The following is a 21,430-nucleotide window of genomic DNA, read 5'->3' on the forward strand; positions in this document are numbered from 1 at the left end:
TAACGATTCCCTTCTTCCCATATATTAGAATTTTCTTCCTTTAAAGATGTCAGAATTAATTGTATTCATTTTTAATTAATATAACCGTGTCCAATGCAAACCTAATCTGTTTGTAGACGTGCTGATTTTATGTTTTTAAGTTCAGTGAAGGGCAGGCAGGGAACAATTACACACACAAATTCAGGAAGCTCCATTAAATAATGTGAAGATGAAGATGCAAACCGACAATTCAAGAAATTCTGAGTCCAAGCATGCTTTAAATGTTCTCATGATGTGTGGCAAATGTGATACCCTGGCTATTGGTCTATGATTGCTAATGCCGGTTTTCCTCTTTTGCCAAATTTAAAAACCATCAGGAGCCTTGAAGGTAGGCTTCTAAATCTGTAACTTCATGTCTAAATAAGTAGCCTGGTTTTCAAAAGTGCCAAGCAAGTAGCAGATCCCGGTAAGGTCAAAGGGTGCTTCAGGACACTCAGGACCACTGTTTTAAGAACCTAACTTTTCTTAAAAAAAAATTAAAAAAATACTTTCCCATTGGAAATAATTGCTGGTGGTTGTTTGATCTTCCATTGCAGAGATAATAGTTCAACACTGAATGTGAGGTAAGTGTTCTCAAGAACATTTTTCTGTTACGAAGATGTGGACAATGCTGTGGAAGAATTTGAGAACTGCAATCTGACAGTGTGATTTCCGTGAATATAGTTGTTTCAGAAATATCCCAGTCCCCCACTAGGACACTACATTATGCGAAAACCATGGTAGTTTGTACTTTAACATGGTTTCTATATCCGTATGGATAGACTTGAGTATAAGTGAGTATAAGTGAGAAAAGTATGGAAAATGGAGTTTTTACTTTCACAATGACCTGCTTTTATTGCAGCTTTAAATGGTGTTTTGTATCTTTGTGTCCTAGTGTTCAAGGCTTGAACTTGTGATGACAAACTCAGAGATACTTGGACAGAGTTTATTCGTCTTTGTCACTTGAGTAGCTCAGGTTGTGTGTTCTCAGCTGTTGTTGGGTTTGGAAAGGATAAAACAGAAATAGGGCATGCTGCTTGAAATTCTTTCACAGACAGGCCTGACCAGATATGAATACAACTGCCTACTTTACAAAGCCTCTTTATGATGACAATTTTATATGGGTACTGTGTTTTCAGCTATGAATGACTTTTCATCATTTAACCCTAAGTAAAGTTGAGAGGTATAATAGGCTCCTGACTCTTCATAGCGTGGAATATCCTCATTCCCCCACTTCTTTTAAAGATCCTCTAAAGTGAAAACATCTAGGGGTTTTTGGTTTTGTTTTTTTGGGGTAGAATTAGGGAATTTTTAATCAGTGCTCAACATATTTAAATAGTATAAGAATGAGGCTGAGATTAGGATTCTTTTTGCCCTGAACTAAACAATGAATAGTTTCCTTTTAGCAGTTGTGTTATGGGGGCCACAGAATATACAGAACAGTCAGTGAACTGTAGTGTAATTATTCCCTAGTGAAAGTCAAATGCATCTATAGTGGACCCCAGAGTTACCAACACCTCAGAAATGGAGGTCGTTTGTAGCTCAGAACTATTTGCAACTTTGTACAAAGCATTATGGCTGATCTTTCCAAAGTTTACAACTTAAAACTGACTTAATACATCTTTGAAACTTTGCTATGCAGAAGACAAACATTGCTTTCCCACCATTTTAATTTAAATAAAACCAGCACAGAAAGGGCGGGGGAGAGGAACTTGTTTGTTTCTACTGCTTCTTGATTGCATATTTCTGGTTCTAACCGAGGTATGTGACTGAGTGGTGAGTTCGCAATTTTAGTATTCATAACTGCATAGCGGTGTGCCAGATTATCAAAAAAGTTGAACAGTTCAACTACTGCCATCTAGGTACTTATATGAAATGGCCAGATTTTCAAAGCTTCCTGGTATTAAACTGCAGGGTGTAGACCAGTTTGGAGAATCTGGTTCCTATGTGTCTGTTTGTAAAGCAAGCGCACAGTATGTGTGTAGACTTTCCTGGATCTGTATTAAAGAGAACCTAATCTTGACCATCTTTTAAAATGGAGTATAACCACTGTAAAAAGGAGTGTTACGCCTTTAGTCAGTCTGGCACACTTCTGGGAAAAATAAATGAAATCCTTCCCCGAACTGTCATGTATTACTGTTAGTGTAGCTTACCTTTGCATGTAAAGTACTGTGCAAAAGAATAAACATCTATGCCAAACTTTATCCATTAAAATACATCCACTCATAAAATATACACACAGTGGTATGTTAATGTGGAGCAAATTTTCTACAGCTGCTGTCCTGCTGTACCTGTTCAGTGGGATAAATAGAAAACTTCAGGGCCAGATTCTCAGCTGGTGGAGATTGGCAGCACTCCATCTGACTGTAGTAGTGCTGTCTCAGTTTACATCAGCAGAGGACATAGCTTCATGTCTCTTAACGTACTCAGTTACCTCATTTTTTCAAGTGCCAAATTCCCTTTAGAAACAGCTTTTAAAAACATATATATATATAAAATTGACACAGTAAATTTAAGTCTTATACAATGCAGCAATGGTGATGTTTTACATATTTCAGTGTTTGTAGGCAGTGTTTGCATCAACTTAATGAGCTAAACTATAGATATGAGTCTGTGTGCTACAATGTTCCTGTAAGATTATAGATTAACTATAGTTCTGTGATAATCTTAGTTTTATTATTGTGAATTTCTAGACTCATAAATTCTTTTAGAACGTGAACTCAGACAATCTGACTCAGGGTGAAAAACTAAACCGAGGGTTTCTTTTGATATGGTGAAATTACTCCTTGATTTTTTGTTTGTTCGGCCAGTAACCCATGTGACATACAGGGCAATAAAACACTTAACATTGATAAGTCACTGTAACAACAAGCATGCTGCATCTAGGCAGGACTCTTAAATTGCATACTGATAAAGAAGACAAATTAAAATGCATATATTCTCTGAGATCTTTAAAACTATACAGTCAGTAAGGTGTGCTGCATTTTAATTTTATTTTCTTTCTGTTTTGCTAATTTATATGAAAATAGCTATAGTGCAATTTGTAGAAGATTAAGTTGCTGATGTTGAAGTGTACCATTTTGTCATCTCTTAAATTGTTGAGGAAACAGCATGGGAAGTTGAGACTGTGACCCTGTGTCACAGAGAAAGTTCATATTATCTACTGAGGCAAAGCATTAGGCTTTGTCTCCACTATAAAGCTTTGTCATCAAAACCTGCCTTTTGGCAACAAAACAGTGAGAGCGTACACACTGCAATCGGACTTTCGTCTGGAACACCACCCTGTTTCACCGACAAAAAACTCCCTTCCCCCTCTTTGAGAGACTTTTCTTTTGCCCTCACTTTATTGTTTACAAAGAGCCAGTGTAGACTCTGTTGTTTTGTTGACAGAACTGGTTTACACCAGTATCCTACAATGCCTGGCCTGGCTTTGCTTAGTTTTGATCTGTGCTGCCCTGCAGGCATGTGCCCCTCCTCTTTCAAAGCTCTGGGAAGTTTGTCAGCTGAGTGAGCTGCCCTGTTTAGAGAAGAAACAAAGAGCAAATATTTACTGCTCCTGTTCTTCCCTGCACTAAGCACACAGCGGCAGGCTGACTGCTGCTGTGGGAAGAGGGAAGATGTTATGCTGCTTTGACATTCCTTAGCACAGAGAGCTCACAGAGCTACTCCTGATGCTGCTTTTGGCAACTGAAGAGGCTGAGGGGGAATCACAAGATGCACAGAGATTAGTTCTGCCTTTCCACAACACAGCAGTATAGGATACATGCCCACACTGTCCATGATGATGCCTTCCAGTGTGGACATGATCTGTTGACTGCAGGGACAAATGTGAACACCCTCTAGTAATTTTTTTGGTCGACTTTTGGGTGTTGAAATAAGTTTTTTGTTCCTGAAACTTGATAGTGTAGACATACCCTGAGATCAGGTGTGGGGAACCTTTTTTGGGTCAGGGGCCACTGACCCACAGAAAAAGCAGTTGGGGACAGCACACAAGTGAAGCGCCAAAAAAACCAACAACCACAAAACCAGCAACAGAAACAAAAAACCCTCACTGACATAGCCCCCAACTGAGGAGACACTTCCCCATTCCTCTTGCACACCAGAACCTAGGGGCCCCAGCTTTGTAGATTTTGTGTGCTCCAGCCCTGCGGAGTGACAGTGTGGGAGCTGGATCTAGGCAAGCTAGGGGCTGCATCCAGCCCCCAGGCCTTAGTTTCCCCACTCCTGCCTTAGATGAAGCAAAGGACCAGTGCTCTAATCTCAGGCTTACAGGAGGGAACTCTGAGTTCACTCACCTCTGTAGTCCGAATCACACAGCCACTTGTAGTGTGTTCATCCTAAAATACGTGACATAATACTTAAGACCAACTGGCATTCGTTACTGACAGTAGTCTTAAATGTTCACATTAAGTATATTACCAGATGCTGCTACCCACCATGGACCTCTCTATCAAAGAAAAGTTCTGGAGAAAAAGCTACATTTCCTCTTCTCCATTAATTTTGGGTGAATTACTCTGTAAGGGATTTCACGCTGATTCTCCTCTCGCTGGTGTAAATCAGGTTGTAATTAGTGAGGTTTCACTAGTATAAAACTAATCCAAGTAAGATGAGAAACTGGTCCCTTGATTTGGCTAACCTAAAAGTTCAGTATCCATCATAGGTTTTTAATTCTAGGTTCAGCTCTATTTTTATGGTAAACATGAGTCTTAGTCTGTGTTGCATTAATAGTCAATAACAAATGTGTAGTTTCCCATGAGGCAGAAAAAAACAAAAAGAACCCAGGCCCTTGGATTCCCAGAAGTTGACACTTAAGTCTTTACTTGTGCCTTAACCAACCTTGCTTCTCCTATAAGAGTAATATAGCAAGCGAGATTTAGCAAAATATAATCATTACTAACACACTCGCAGCCCAGTTATAAATTAAAACCTAAAGTGATCCAAGTAATAAAACCTAACTGCAACAAAATGTGCAACCTTCCTTTACCCAAAAGACATGGGTAAAAATCCATGACTTGAAGCAGAATGCTTATTTCCCTAAATTACAATGCTAAATCATCTAGTCTTTTCCCCGTGTAACAAAGGCCATAATACTTCCCTGAAAATAATTCCAGTCTAGATTTGAAAACTGCTGGTGATGGAGAGTCACCATGACACTTAGTGAATTGTTTCAATGGTTAATTTGTTCATTGTTAAAAATCTACACCTTATTTTCAGTCTGATTTTTGTCTAGTTTCAACTTCAGCCAGCTTTTAATTGATTTATTTAGTGTGTGCCATATTAATTTTATATCACATTAGCTTTTTAATCAAAATGCCATGTGGTAACAAGTCTAGGTAGCTGTTGCTTAATGTAACAATACTTCCAACAAATATTGTGTAACAACATATTTTCATAATTGATCCCAGACCCATCAGTATAATCCATAAATGATATCTATGTGCTTTCCAAATAATCCCCCGTCCTGTTTTTTACAACTCTCTCTCCAGAGATGCATTTTAAGTTTAGTAATCTATTATTATCTTTGTAGGAGGAGCATTGTCTTACCCAGTGCTTTAAGGTACTTTAATTGCTGCCGTGAAAACTTGTGATGTAGGGGCTATTTTTGTGGAGAGATCAAAAATTTATCTTAATGAGAATTTTCAAACCAGTTGTAACCACCGTATATTTAAATCTCTGTCCAGGTTGCTTTCTTGGATAGAATGTTGTCAGAGACGGTGCGCCTCTTGATCTTGTAACCCTAAGCAGAGTAGAGCTGGTCAAAATGGCTTGTATTTTGAAATTTCAGGAAAATTCGGGGGGAAAAAAAATCCTCTGTTCTTGTTTTCTCATCAACTCTAATATAGAGCTTAAAACAAACAAACAAAAGCTGATCAGGACAGAGTACTAGCAAAAACGATCCTGTATGAATGTGTGTTGCCGCATCAGCACTGAACTACTACTTCTTTGTTGCAGGAATGAAGTTTAAAGGGGAATGCAGTACTAAATATATCACTGGTGTACTATAACATTCTGCACATTGTTCCTGAGACGGTGGGCCAGATCCACGGCTGATGTAAAGAATCATATTCCCATTCACTTTAATGAAGCTTCCCATTTAAGTCCTTACTCTTTACTTTATACTTCATTCTTGACCATGGGGAGTTATACTTCATTCTTGACCATGGGGAGTGGGTATGAGCCTTAATTCCCTCCAGTGTGATGGATCTAGTGCTTAACCTTGCATCCTGTCATATGTGGCCTAGACGCTTATGTGAGCTAGACCACAGAAGCCCTCAGTCCCTGTTATGCCCTTTTGGGCTTTTAAGATCAGGTCTTAGTCTGTAGATGTAAATTCATATCCAGAATAGTTACCTTTTCTCAAAGTTCATAGGTATAGTACCATTGTCCAAAAGCCCGTGGTTAATATCCGCTTTAAGAAACAGACGTATCCAGCAAATATTTACAGATCTCATGCCTTATATCAGGGGTGGGCAATAATTTTTTGGTGTGGGGGGGTACTCCCAAGATTTTTGGAAAGCAGTCAAAGGCCACACTTTTCTGTGGAGAAGATGTGGGGTCTAAGGTGAAGGTTGGGTGCAGAAGGGCACATGGGGTAAGGGACTGGAGTGCAGGAGACAGTGTGAGGTCTGAGAGAGAATTTGGGTGAAGGAGGGGGTTGAGACCTGGATCAGGGGATTGGAGTGTAGAGTCAGGGAAGGAGTATGGGTGCAGAAGAGGATTCTGGCTGGGGGAGGAGTAGAGGAGCGAGACAGGATCTGGGAGGGAGTTGTGACCGAGGGCATGCGGGTGCAGAGGATTTGGATGGTGACCTGAGGAAGGGAATGGGGATGCGAGAGGGGCAGAGGTGACAGAGGCAGGCTTATCTACACCAGCAGACCTGCAGCACCCCCAAGGCAGGCTGGGCACCCTGCCTGCTGAAGCGCCAGATCACTTTAAACTTCACATGGCTCTCAGCTCTGGGAAGGGAAAGTGGCTTGTGCTGCCCCCATGCCACAGGCCAATCTCTCAGCTCCTATTGACTGGTTGTTTCCAGCCAATAGGAGCTGAGAGATTGGATGGGGCCAATTCTTATTGGCCAGTTGTTTTCAGCCTATAGGAGCTGAGGATTGGGGTAAGGGCCGGGAGGTCACATGAAGCTTCTCCCTCCCTGCAGAACAGAGAGCTGCATTAACTGTGCTTTAAACTGCATCAGCTGCGTGCATGAGGGTCCTGGCAGGGTGGTCTGCAGGCCAGTTCTGGTGGCTTGACGGGCTAGATCTGGCCCCAGGACCATATTTTGCTCAGCCTTGTTGTACACAGTAGCATCTAGATAAAGATAGTAATCTTTCTGTTTAATAATCCCTTTTTTCACTGAGCTGAGAAATGGGCATCTGTATTTTTTACTTTTGTGCCAAGTTCTGCTGCTGGGAACTACCATTGTGCTGGATGTAGGGTTCATTTGATGGATGGAAAATCAAAGGAATGGACGGAAGTTCTGAATTACTACAGATGGGCAAATTAGGTTCTGAAGGGTCATACTTAACCAGAATGGATCCATTTCTGTGAGTCCATTTAGACAAAGAATCAGACAGTTCAGACATTTTTAGCATTGTAGTAGTGCATACATACAGGAGTCTCATTCCTCTCTTCTCAGCTGCTGGGAAAACACTTCCATTGAAATATGAACAGAAGAGTTGATTTTTTTTCCATATCACATATCTCCCTTCCTGCTCCTGTTAGCACAAAACAAAGCTTTCCATTTTCTTGGGATGGGGCGAAGGACTTGTAACCATCTGCTGTGGGTGAGCGAAGGGTTAAAAACAGCTTGAATAAATTCTATGTTGCTGGAAGCAACAACCTGTGTAATTGATCTCCCAGGCTACCTCTACACTGCACTCTTTGGTGGCAGAGACAATGAAAATGAAGCTCTCATTTGCATATTCTCTGCCGATGCTTTTGGCAGAAGAGGTTTTTGCGCAAAAACAAGCAGTGTAGATGGAATCATTTTGCGCAAAAAACCCCTTTTGCGCAAGATACCTTATGTCTCAAAAAAGGAGGTATCTTGCGCAAAAGGGTTTTTTTTTGTGCATAAAATGGTCCGTCTGCACTGCTTGTTTTTGCGCAAAAAAACTCTTCTGCCAAAAGCATCGGCAGAGAATATGCAAATGACAGCGCAACAAATGCTAATGAGCGCTTCATTTGCATTGTCTCTGCTGACAAAAGAGTGCAGTGTAGACATAGTCCCAGTGAATGCATGTATTCAGGGCAATAATAGTTTCTTCAGCTCAGCACATTTCTTTTGATCCATTTTATTTTCTCTCTGTGCTTTGTCTCAAGTTTTTAACCATTCAAGGCAGGTGTGAGACACATACAACCACGGTTAGGTGGCATTGCTTATATATAGAATTTTGTTACACAGTCTAGTGTTAATCTGCGTACTCTTTAATAGATTAAAGATGAGAGAGTCTCTGCATTCCACTTTTAAGCTTTTAGTTATTACTGTTCTGGTTTCTGTGGCTCTGACATTTTATTTTCTGTTGTATCTGTTGGCGAAAAAAGAAATGGTCTTGAAGTGTCTAGGGGGAGCCAGTGATATACATAAACTATTCAGTAACTGAATGTGATGGCCGGAGCATATAACATGGCTTTAAAAATATTTCAGACTTCTATCCTGTTCTTCCCAGTCCTGGCATTATTTTCCCCACAGTATGTTATTAGGACTGCCAGCTCATTGACATGCTCTCTGTTCAAACAGCTGTGTTTAATGGAGAGCATTTACCAAGAATCACAGCATGATGTGACTACGACTCTAGAGTTGCAGAAAAATAGGCTGTCCTGGGACTGCAGAAATCCTTCAGACCACTTTGTCATTTTTACAGGCTGTGAATGTAGTTCTTCACAAACTGCCAAGCAGCAAGCAAGGAGTCAAAAGCTATAGTACTGGAGGAGGAGACGTGTACTTTGTCCTCTGGTGTCGCACGAGCCAGCAGTGATGTGAATTTTTGGTAGATTTGGTAACTGCAGTTTGTTGTTAGCAGCTGTGGCCAGAAATATAGTTGCTACCTAATTTTCCAGCCAATGCAGAGGTGTATTGCACTAAGCTCAGGCTGAGTTTTTGTGACTTCTAGTGATATGTAAGGCTGAGTACCTTGATATTCAGTATATACAGCAAATCATCATGAGATCTTTGTCAGTAACTTGGAAACTCAAAGCCAAATTTATTTTTTCCCCTTTCAATGTAAAATGAATTGGTACCGGGTGTATTTTAAGAAACAAAATGTTTTTAAAGGTACTTTTGAGAAACAAACTGGTCTGATGTTGCTAACTCCCCAGCTTCATTTAGGGTCAAAGCCTCATTTGTTGTCAACTAACAAAAGTGCAATGTTATAGAATGAATATTGGCTTACATGTGCCCTGATTTTAGGGGCTCACTTGCTCTTCAGTATGACAACATTTGTTATCAATACAGAAGATACAGTTGTGTGGAGATTGTCATCACTTTACTATGTGTGCTGCTTAAATAGCACAAGTAGTATTTGAACCTCTAGTCATGTCTGATAATATTTGACTAAGAGTGAGCTATGCTTTTATGATTAGTAACAAATGTCAAAAGATTGACTTCTCTTTCAAAGTCCTTTGTGTGTGTATATGGATATATGCTTATGCAGCCTATGTGAGTAGGATAGAAAATTGCTTGCTGAGATCTAACATTATAACTCATGATATAAATGTTCTTGTACTTCAAATTCTTTCACTGTTACCGCTGACAGCTGTCATCATCTTGAAAGGGGGTACCAGAACATCAAATGAAAGGAAAAGGGGGAAAAAATCAAATGATATGTGCAAAAATACATCATTGTAGTTTTTTTTTCTTTTTACAATTTGCAGTTGTCTTTGGCCTAAAGTACAGCTCTTAAATAAGTTGTTTGAATACTTTCCATCCAACATATTACAAATATTTAATATTTAAATCTTACAGTGACACTTGAAGCTAAACGTTAGTAGCCTCATTTAATTTGTGGAGAAACTGAGACAGAGATTAAGAAGCATATCTGCAAAAGTGACTATTCATTTGAGGTGTTCAATCGTTGGGTGCCCCATTTGAGATCTGTTTTTCAGTGGTGCTGAGTACGTGCAATTTATAAAGAGATCAGTGGCAGCTGCAAATATTTAGCATCCCCAGAAATCAGGATCCAGATGTCCCAAATGTGACACCAAAAACTTCACATACTGGAAATGAAATGGAATCTTTTAAAAATATTGAGCTTTGGTGACGTGGTCACATAGCAAGTCTGCAGTAGATTTCCTGATACCCTGTCCTGTGCTTTTAATGGTCAATTCATCTTTTTTTAGTTTGTTTTTTATTTTCTATTTAAGAATGCAGAATTGGTTATCTAGGTGCTAACCCTGTGAACTACCCATTTGCCATATTGAATCAGAATTTCCTCTGTGTATATATGTACTCTCTCTTTTGGGCTAATGGGATCAGCAGATTCCTGACCAAGTTAACACAAGGAATAGAGATGCAGTTCTTAGATAATTGCAGGCATGAGAATCTGAAGTCCTTTGTTTCCTGTTCTTCTACTTTGTGTTACTATAGAGGACCAATCGACCTGTTTATCTATGCCTTGTAGTTCCTATTGGGATTTTTAACAGATGGAATTTGAACCTGCTTATCTTTTGCACAGAGCAGCACAGTTAACATTTTGCCAGAGTTGATGACAACAATAAAACCTCCCAGTCCACAACAGTTTGAGGAGACAGAACCCCCAGGGCCGTACATTTACTCTTGTCTGCACTAAAGTCAGACATATAGGACCATTTCTTATCATGCGGCAATCAATTATAATAGAGAGAACTGCCACGTACAAGAGGGAACCCTAATACATGTCTCTTCTTCCACTGGCATGGTCTTGTCTTTCTCTGTTTATTTGTGCTGGGTAATGCTGACCTTTGGATAGTTTCCCTCCACTCAGCTGCAGAACACTAGAGACTATGGCATTTCACAATAAAAGTGTCCAAAAAATGTGTTTCTAGGATTACAGGCCTTAGCAGGAAAGGGTCTTTCCCCTGGAAGCCTGTGGAATTTAATTGTATCATGCAGCAGGAAAACTGAACCCCAAGAATCTTAACTAAGCTTCTCCCTGATTTTGCTTCTCTTAGCTTAAGCCATTTCAGTGTGAATCTTTTTCTTTAAAATTTAAAAAAACTAAACTCCAGTGTTTCTAGTTGTGGTACTTTGTACTTGTTTAAAATCCAAAGCAAACATTCTGTTATCCGTGCTAGATAATGAAACTGGGTAAATATAGAGAGACTACACTTTTGGGACCCTGTATTGAAAGAGCTACGTTTATGAATGATTCTTGTCCCTCAGCAACTGGTCCCTAGTACAGTTGTCTGCCTCTAACAGCTCTGATATTTTGACTTTTATTTTCCTTGCTCTGATAGACTGGGAATAGTGGAGATGTTTGTAATATAGGTTAACGATGGCTTGAATTTGATGGTGCTCAAGTGCTTATGGGCATCTCAGTGCAAGTCTTAACTATGCTACATAGGGTGTAGTTAAGATTTGCACTGAAATGCCGAAATGCCCGTAACAGGTGCTGCTCTCCACCTCCCCAGTGTAGGCTCAGCTGCTTGTCCTTACTGCTTTTGCTGCTAGACTTCCTTGCCTTTGGTTATTGTGGATCCACTTTAGCAAAAATGTGAAATCTGGGTGGATGATACACTGCAGTGAATATGGAAGATTTGCATTAATGCACACTGGTTTTGGATGATGCATCATTTTCCCTAAATGAAAATCTGTCACTTGTACCAGTTAACCACGTCAGGGTTGTGTTCTCCTTGCTCCTGCTAACTTCTCTACTGCTGAGTAATCCCAGTAACTCCCTCTTGGCCAGCTGGCCTCTGGCTCAATGACTGGTCAGAGTGTAACTCCTCCATGCCTGCTTCCCTTCTGTCCCTGAAAAATTACCCTCTTCGCTGAAAACAAAGTAACACTTTTGCCGCTGCTGAAATGACTAACCTGCTGACACTGGAGGCAACTCCCTGTGATTGCACAAGGAGAACTACATGCTGCTGACTTCAGGGTGCAGAAACAATTCAGCTATTGTAAAGCTCTGTGGAGTTATTGATGTTTGGGCTCTTTAAAGCAGGCTTATCTTGACTCTCATTTTCAGACTGCTGCCTTGTGTCTCCACAAGATGCCTAAGTACAGCGTGGTCACACACATGATGATGTGCTGGTAACCCACATTTTGCAAGGACTGCAAAATATTTTTTGTTTTCCATATAAATGCTAGCAGATGTACCTATTGGATTGCATGAAAGTAAGTATATTTTAGATAGAGGAAGAGAAATCTAGCATTTGTGTAATCTTTGTTTCTTTGTTGACAAGATCATTGTAATATGAAATGAGTTAATCCTGTTTAATCCTTTGCACACTGAAAAAGTCTAATCACCATCTGTGCATCTTTCTAACTATTCATTGGACTGGGAGTCTGTGAGATGTGATTGTTCTATATATTAAAACTCAGAGGCACCCCAATAAAGATGTTTGTTGTGAGTGATGCCTAGAGGTGTTTTTCAAGTAACAGTTTCACTTGTTGAAGTGAGTCGTTTCCAGAAGAACTCTCAGGGATATATGAAGCAAAATACAGGACTATGTAGCACTTAAAGACTAACAGACTAATAGTCCTGTATTTTGCTTCAGCTACACCAGACTAACATGGCTACATTTCTAGGGATATATGAGCTACTTTTTTTCTTCAATTGTTATCTATAAATATAGATTCCCCCCATTTCTTGTGCTGTTGGTTTTAAAGCCAATTTTTAAAAAGAGGGATAATTTATCAATGTTATAGAGCAGGTGGCTCCCAGTTTTATGTCCGTTAATGTGCTTGGTGTAGCTCTTTCTGTAGGATTTGGAGGGGGGAAGAGGAGAAGCCACATACTGTGCCAAAGCCATAGCTGCTTCCTAGAGATACTGCATTTCTCACTTGCATCCTGAGATGAGGCTGGTCATTTCAATCTTAACTCCAGTGAGCAATTCGAGTGCTTTGCAAGTATACTAGCCCTTCCACAGAATTACACCTGTGTAAAGGTGTGAGGACAGGAGAGACCAAATGCTGAGCTGAATTGAATGGCCTACCTCTCCTGCACTGAGTTTCCCTGCAGAATCAAGGAAGGCTGTACTTCCCTGCACTATGCGATAAATACAAGGTTTAGTTTCCATTTCAAAGCTAGTGTTGGCTGCTGCATTGGAGATGGAGCCTGAACACTTTGGTTATACATAGTATGACTGGAATGCTTTTTAGGGTAAAATGACTGCTGATGAAAGTACTAGCTGACAGCCTTGAATCAGGTGACATCATCTCTGTATAGCAAAGACAGAGTGACAGAAATCCCTGCTCTGCCACTGTGGAAGGACCACCTAAGAGAATCAGTGCCAGTCAGTCCTTTGCACTGGGACTGTTAGCATGGGTGTCAGGACCAAACATTATATTGTTTTTTGAGAGATGACTGCTAGGAAGTGGACTTGTACCACCCAACTATTTTTAGACAAACTACAGGGAGAGAAGCTTCAGAGGGGTAGCCGAGTTAGTCTGTACCTGGAAAAACTTAAACAACCAATAGTCTTGCAGCACCTTAAAGACTAACAAAACATGTAGATGGTATCGTGAGCTTTCGTGGGCACAACTCATTTCTTGAGAGAATACTGAGAGAATGCTGAAAAAGGACTGCAGGATTTGGACTTAGAATGGGGGGGAAACTACATTGCATTTCCATTGCAAAAAGCAATAGGATTATTTGCACCTTTCAGAAAAAGGCACGTGGAACACTCTGTCTGGTACATACAAGTGTATTTTTAGACATAGAAAAGTAGAGCTAGAAAAGGTAGAAGACTGTTTGGGATTTGGTTTTGGGTGTCATATGCAGTGGCTTGTGCAATAATGCGCTTAGCTAGAGGATCTGTTAAAGTGTAGCTATGCTTTATCATTCAGTGGTTAAAGTTACAGGAAGCTTGTGTCGGTATGTAAAATATTTTGGTAAAGCAATAGATAGGTCAGGGAAATGACGTAGATTGCAAGTTCATTCCTAGATTTGCCTCCTACTTTAAGTTGTAACATTTACTGGAAAATAACTTGGAATGTAATAAAAGTTCAACTTTGGGGGTTTTTTTTGGTATCTTGTTTGTCATTTACGCCTCATCCCAAATTTGGACACAATACTTAGAAATAATTGTACTGATTTTTAATTTCTCTAACTACTTGTGTCAATTGTTTGGTTGTACTTTCTCACACAGTGCTGAAAAAATTAGTCTCTACAGCAGGGAGTGGGAGGGTGGCAGGGCACAGACTGGTATGTAACGTGACAGAATTCTTGGTGCTGATCTGTAGTTCCTCTCCTTGGGAAGTGACCACTGGAATGCAGACTCTGCCTCTTTGATCACATGCGTGTAACAAGGGCAAATACGTGTAACGAGGGCAAATAATCACACCATGCCAGTAGATACGCCTTTGTTTTGATGAAAACGGAAAAAATTTTCTACAGCTACAGCACTGTTTTAGGATGATTTAAGCTGATCCTTTCTTTCCCTAGAAGTCAGCCTGCCCTTTTGACAGTGATTGGTGATTTTTATATGCAGCGGTAATGCAAATTTATCAATCTTCATTTTAGTGAAAAGTGCCCGTTTGTTAGCCCCAAGAGTTAGTTTTCAGCTTACCCACAGAACGGGAACTGCACGAACAGCAGCAGTGCAAGCTTCCTGCAGCTGATACTTTGCTTATTAGGACAATCTTTAAGAGTCAGTGGAGCTTTCAGATGCAATTCCCATTCATTCCTTGGCTCTTGTCCTCATTCTGCCAATTGCTGGCAATCAGTGCCTATTGTGATTGTTCTAGGAGCTTGTTAGTTATTGCCAGTTTCTTTCTGACAAAGAACAACACAAGGGACCTAGTATTGCTGTGTTACAAGATTTTAGCATGCAGAAATTAAGTAGGATAGACAAATCAATTTCTAATCTAGTTGCCCTTGCTTTCCTTTTCTCCATTGACAACCATCTGTTACTTTACACAGCTTGTGAATCATGTCTGTATCAAAGCACTTTCAGATTGGGGATAGAAAAGATGCCCCCACACATTATGGGATGTGTTTCTCTCTTTGCGCATCAGAGCTACTGTATGGCACACCACATTGCAATTTCCTCCTTACTCTTTCTGTGTAAGAGAATTGGCATAACTGGCACAGTACCTGCAGTGTATTGTGTTATTCAGAACATTCATCTTCTGTGTTTCAAGGGCGTGGTATCCTGTGCTTAATCAGAACCTGACACCAGTACAATTTATGACATGATTGCATTGAATTAGATTGACTGTTAACATTGTTTGAGGTCGCTTACGTTTATTCCATTGGCTGCCCTTTCAAAACACAGAGCTCTGTTGGTTCTGAGGAGAAGTTTTTATTCTGCCACTTGATAAAAATTTGCTTGGCAGCCAAAAATATTAGCTATTGCTGAACTTCAAACTTATGGCTTAATTGCTGTGTATTCTGGTCACTGCTGATGTTTACTTTTAGATATGCAGACAGAGCACCAAGAAAATGTAGCCATCGTTATATAGGGTTGATTCCTGTAGCTTTTATGTTTAAAAATGATCTTTTTCTTTGCTATTGGAAAAGATCTAGGTCTAGTCCAGAAACTGAGATTTAGCGCACCTAATATGATAGAAATTGAATTAGGACTGCTGGATATGGCACAATGCAGTTATAAAACGACATAGATGAGCAGTGGTGGTTATGCTATTTGAGAAAACAAATGGAAAACTTGCACTATTTTGTGATCAATCATTTTGTGTTTGAAATCAAGTTGCATTGATTGTTTCGACCAAAAGTTCTTCAAGACAGAAGCCGTGTGTTCCATAAGTGTGTTTTTTTAACACAGTGACACTGAGCATGCTACTGATGTTTAAAAAAATCAAGACCAAAAACCCCCTCAAATTTTTAGTTAATGGAGTCGGCATGCCTGGCCCATGCTAGAGAGCAGAACACGCTCATTGGCAAACTCTGTAATGATAAAAGATTTCAAAGAAAACCCTACCAAGGAGAGGAGGTTTGTGGGAGGGAGGGAGGGAGAGAGAGAGAAACACCTTTGTAGTAAGGCGTCACCAAAAAAGGAAGTGCACAAGAACCTGAAGCCATTAAGAGCTTTAAAAGAAAAAAGTACCCTGTTAAAATCAGTAGGGTTGATTACTGGAAAGCAGGACAAAGAGATTCAGAAATGAAATAACATGCTTATCAGATTTGAGTCAGTCACCTCCTTTTTATCCTAATCTCTGTAGCTGTCATGTAATAAAAAAGTTTCTAAGTTATCCATCTTGGATATGAAAAAGTTAGCCCAGTGGAAGAAGCAGTACTTGCAGATGTATGTGAGATTAGTGTCTCAGTCATAGTGCATTTGTTCACATAAAATGCCAGCCATTTTGCTGAAGTGACCCAGACTAAACCGCCTTGCTATTTGCAAGGTCAGTCTTTATCTCCTTTACATGGTGGGCCAAGGACTGGACTACTACTTATATGAGGGCTGATCCAGTGGCTTGCTCTTCACAGACTTTTTATTTTTCCTATGGAGGAAAGAGAAAAAACTACATTTGATGATGTCTTGGTTTCTCCTGAAATAATTAGGGAGTGCTAGCAGCAGAGTTCAGCTGCATCCTTGCTCTTTCTCTGGGTCCTGAAAGGCCGTGTAAGGGAGGAAGCTGTTTAGTGGAAAGTGATTCCATAATCTTCAGTAGGAAGGTACATCATGTCACTGCAATGAGATGCCTTTGAAATTGCTTATTAAAGGGCTGATATCAGAATAGTAAATACAGTACCTCCCCGGCTTCCGATCTGCTTTATCAGAGTAAGTGACAGATACTGCTGGCATATGAATGTTAACCCCCCCCCCCCCATTCTATAGTACTTCTTTCTGCATAGTAAGATCTCTTGAGTTAAATATTGAAAGAGAATGTATGCCTCATTGAAATTATTCATAATTTAAATTCTGATGGCTGAAATCATTTTTGTATATGTTCGAAAGGCCTTGCGTCATGTAGCGTGTTGTCCCTTGCGTAATCCTGTTGATTTCACTGGGGTGAAGATATCAGAAACTCATCTTTTAGCGTGAAAGGGCAGTTTTGGTTCGCAAAGTGAACTAGCTTTAAGCCTCAACTGTAGTTTTGTTTAAAACAAAAAAGGGACTTGCCAACCCTAACATAGGGCCTAAATAAAATTCATTTAAATCAATGGGGAAATCTTCCCTGATTTACGTGAGGATTGGGATTGGATTGGATCCATATATAGACATATTGTCATTATTTTTTTTTTAAATAAAAAAGTCCCTGCAGTTTTGGAATCTCAAATACAACACGTGTGGTATATTAAAATCAGTCCTCAAAACTCACTGCTTAAAAAGGAGAGTTAAGCAGTCTCATTGTCTTTTAGAGCAAGATAAAAAAAGGGAACATACAGCACAAATAGTGAAAAGTAAATTGGATTTTTTAAAAGTTCTAATGTGGGTATTTTACAAAATATAACTCCCAAACTCCTTATTTGCTCCTATACCATCTCTGTTAAAAAAGGAAAAATGAACCACTTTGTTCAGAAATGTTGGATGTATTTAACAAAAAATAAGCTACTGTTCAAGAGATTTGTTTTTAAATGGGAAGCAAAGCATAAAACCACAGGCCATTTATATGAGTGCAGTGTTGTAAAAGACCCAAAGGAGACAGAAAAACCCAAGCTTTAGCATTAAAAAAAAAAAAAAAAAAGTACAGCGAAATTTTAAAAAAACATATCTTGGTATTTTTTTCTTTTTAACTATGTAGGTGGTGGATATGAAACCCCTTAAATTCTTAAGGACACTGTCCCAAATTGCTTCTAAAGTACAGAGGAAATTTTGGACATAGGTTAAGTTAGTCATGGGCCTAGTGTCGAGGTTTGATCCTAATAGCGCTGCTGGTTGCAAACAGTTGCTGAAGCCAGTCACACAAACTGAGTACTATAGTCATATGCCATTTGACTACCCATTTGCACACACCTAACTTCCTGGTGAAACTTGGTCTTGGGACCTGGTGAAAACTTGACCCCATTTTATTTCTAAGACCCAAGGTCTAAGGCTGGCTGCAAAGGGACATTAAAGATTCTGATAAAAAATAAGATGCAATCATATTGGAGCAGTATCAAAACAAAACCGCTTATTTGCTCCTTGAGAAACATATGAAAACAAACAAAAAATAAAAATAAAATAAAAGCAGGGTGAGAAGGGACAGTCTTTTGCATTGACATTGTTAGCATATTGTCAAGGGCGGTTTCCAATGATGTGAGTGCACCATACATTATTTATCATAATGTAAACACGCTATTTAATACAGGAAGATTAAAACTCATCTCCAGGGAATGTGTCATGTTCCACTCCTAGTTCTGCACAATGGATTTGCTCTTCCGTTTTAGTGTGTGGTACTGAATGCTGCGATTATGAACTTGCTTGATTCAACATTATAGAATGAATATGAGAGCTGCCATTGTATTTTGTCAGATCGGTGATTTGGTTTTAATGGCTTTATGTTCCCTGGCTCTGTTCTCTGAAATTGAAGGCTGTCATTTGAATCAGAGCAACACTAAGGGCTCGCTTTTGTAAAATTCTGGAGAACAGTTGAGGGAGGTAAATTTTGATGGGTTTCCCTTTGGTTTGCAATGTTACCTTCATATTTGCTGCTGATGTTTCAAGTATGTAGCAAAAGTCAACAGAAGGAGCTTTGAGACAGGGAGGAATGGGAGGTGGGTGACGCCCTGTGGCTCAGTTTCCCCATTTTCTAATGGAATTAATTTTTACTTAATTTACAGATTTCCTATGCAGCTCAATTTGTATTCCCGAAATACTCCGAGATCATGAGAATAAGGGAGATAGGGAAGTGTACCGTGGTAGTGCTAGTAGAAGTATTATAATGACCCTGAAAAATATTAGGAAGATACTGAATACCAATAATGGTAATGAAAGAGACTTTCTTTTCTAAAAGCAACTGCACTTACCTACAGTAGACTGACTTTGACTTTATAATTAGAGTAACTGAGGGCAGCATGTGGACTCTAGAGCTTAGTTTGTAATTAGAATTTGCCTGGTTGGCCCTTACTTTGACTCCTTCATTTTGGTCATTTAGATTCAACACACTGACTTAGAGGGGAAAAATATCCTTGCTTGCCTCGCCATCAGCGTTTGTTGCTGTTGCTACAACAGCAACATCCCAATTTGTTTAGGACATCTCCCACCCAAGTGCTGATCCTGCTGGAGCATGTTTAGCTTGTGAGACTTTTTGGTGGTCAGGTTGCAGGTTCATGCTAATACTGTGTCCTCCAATACCATAAATGTGCTTTGATCAATGTGACTAATTGATAAAACTGGATTATCAGATATCTTTTGGATCTCAAGACCACCACCACCATGGTCAGGCATAATATCTTGGAGAAGCACAGATTATTCAACATGTATATGTTCACTTCGCAGTTTTTAATATACATTTATGGAGCGGTGTTAAGATCATAAGAATGGCTATACTGGGTCAGACTAAAGATCCATCTAGCCCAATATCCTGTCTTCCAACAGCGGCCAATGACAGATGCCCCAGCAGGAATGAACAGAAGATAATCATCAAGTGATCCATCCCTTGTTGCCCAGCTTCTGACAAACAAGAGGCAAAGAACACCATCCCTGGCTAATACACATTGATGGACCTATCCTCCATTAGTTTATCTAGCTCTTTTTTGAACCCTGTTATAGGCTTGGACCTCACAACATCCTCTGACAGAGTTCTACAGATAGACTGTACATTTGTGAAGAAGTACTTTCTTTTGTTTGTTTCAAACGATTAATTTGGTGACCCATAGTTCTTATGTTATAGGAATGAGTAAATAACTCTTCTGTATTCACTTTTCTCACACCAATTGAATCATAGAATCATATATAGGGTTGCCAGGTGTCTGGTATTTTAGCCTCCTGTCCAGTAAAAAAAATTCAGAAAATACCGGACACCTAAGATGTCCAGTATTTTCTAATTTTTTCCCCCCAGCCAGGAGGCGAAAATGCCGGGCACCTGGCAACCCTACAAACACTCAGCGCCCCCTCCCCCTCCGAGCCCGCACCCCAGACCCCATGCTTACCTGGTTCTGCAAGGCTGCCGGCACAAAATGGCTGCTGGTAAAAAGACCAAGGGGAAGCAATGACTCCCCTGGGTCTTAGTGCTCAACGTCTCCCCTGTACCTATCCTTGCACTCACTCTTAAAGAGGACATGCTGCTTTATTTATTTATTTGGTCTCCCCCCCCCCCTTTTTTGTCTTCAGAATTTTTCCCCAGTATTTTTTTTGGGGGGGGGGAGGAGGGGCACGGGTGTTCGGTATTTTTGTTTCATCTGACAACCCTAATCATAGAACTGGAAGAAACTCCAAGAGGTCGTTGAGTCCAGTCCCCTGCCCTCACGGCAGAACCAAGAATCTGGAGCTAGAATTTATTCCCACTGTTGTCACGGGAGTCTTTACTACTGATGTTACTGACAGTAAGATTTGACCTTTAATGATCCAATAGTTTCCATCAAAACTTCAAAATTTCTTTATATTATTGTTGGTTATCTAAAAGCTTTTTAATTAGAATGTACAGGTAGCAAGAATGCCTTTTCATGGGCCTCCGGCCTGGGTGAAATCAGACCAGAATATTTAAAGCATGGTCTAGTACCCTGAGAGCTAATAGGATGGCCTGCTACATGAATTTCCTGTTTCTCAACTGTGCCAAGGAATGATAGATGTAGTTACAGACTAAAACGGCTACCCCTCTGAAACTTTTGAAGATGTAATTAGAAGTAGTTTTATCAGGATTCATCAGGGAATAAATTCTAGCTCCAGATTCTTGGTCTTGCCGTGAGGGCAGGGGACTGGAATCAGGATTCATCCTGTGACAAGTAGTCAAATGCACAGTATTTTGTGTCTTTGTCAAGTGCAGTGTTTCTCAACTTTTTTGTGTTGTTGACTCCCTTTAAATTTAAAAGATTGTAACCCTTTGCTAGACAAATGTGCGACCCCTACTTTAAGCTTGGAGGGATGTGGGGCTTCAGATGGGTCAGGGAGTGCTAGGGCTTCAGAACTGAAACACACAAATTATCTTCCAGGCAATTGCCCTACTCTTCACCCCCTAACACTGACTTGGCCAGCCCCCAGGTTGAGAAACACTAGCCTAGTTAAAAATGCTATCACCAGCTTGTTTTATTTGTATTTTTAATGGATAGACATGGCTACCACAGTTCCGTTGCTCTAAGTTTGACAAAGAGCGTTCTTAATGTGCCTTGTAAACTGATCTATGTTTCCTGCCTGGCAGCTAAGAGAACCTGTTATGCTTAGGCCACTTCACAGT

At 40.0% G+C, this 21,430-nt stretch overlaps 1 protein-coding gene across 8 annotated transcripts in view; it reads left to right on the plus strand.

Annotated features, from left to right (window-relative positions):
• Positions 1 to 21,430, plus strand: part of CMIP (c-Maf inducing protein) — a 198,556-nt gene that overhangs the window by 53,950 nt on the left and 123,176 nt on the right. Inside the window, exon 1 of one of the 8 annotated variants that reach the window (XM_025184433.3) lies at positions 11,682 to 12,325. The exons of the other annotated variants lie outside the window; for them this stretch is intronic. Coding sequence (XP_025040218.1) covers positions 12,302 to 12,325 — 24 coding nt within the window. The 5' untranslated portion in view covers positions 11,682 to 12,301. Of the gene's footprint in view, positions 1 to 11,681; positions 12,326 to 21,430 lie in introns of those variants that run through there. 8 annotated transcript variants of the gene reach the window in all.

The sequence above is a fragment of the Pelodiscus sinensis genome, chromosome 12, assembly GCF_052426305.1.
Source record: "Pelodiscus sinensis isolate ZL-2025 chromosome 12, ASM5242630v1, whole genome shotgun sequence".
Lineage (NCBI taxonomy): Eukaryota > Metazoa > Chordata > Testudines > Trionychidae > Pelodiscus > Pelodiscus sinensis.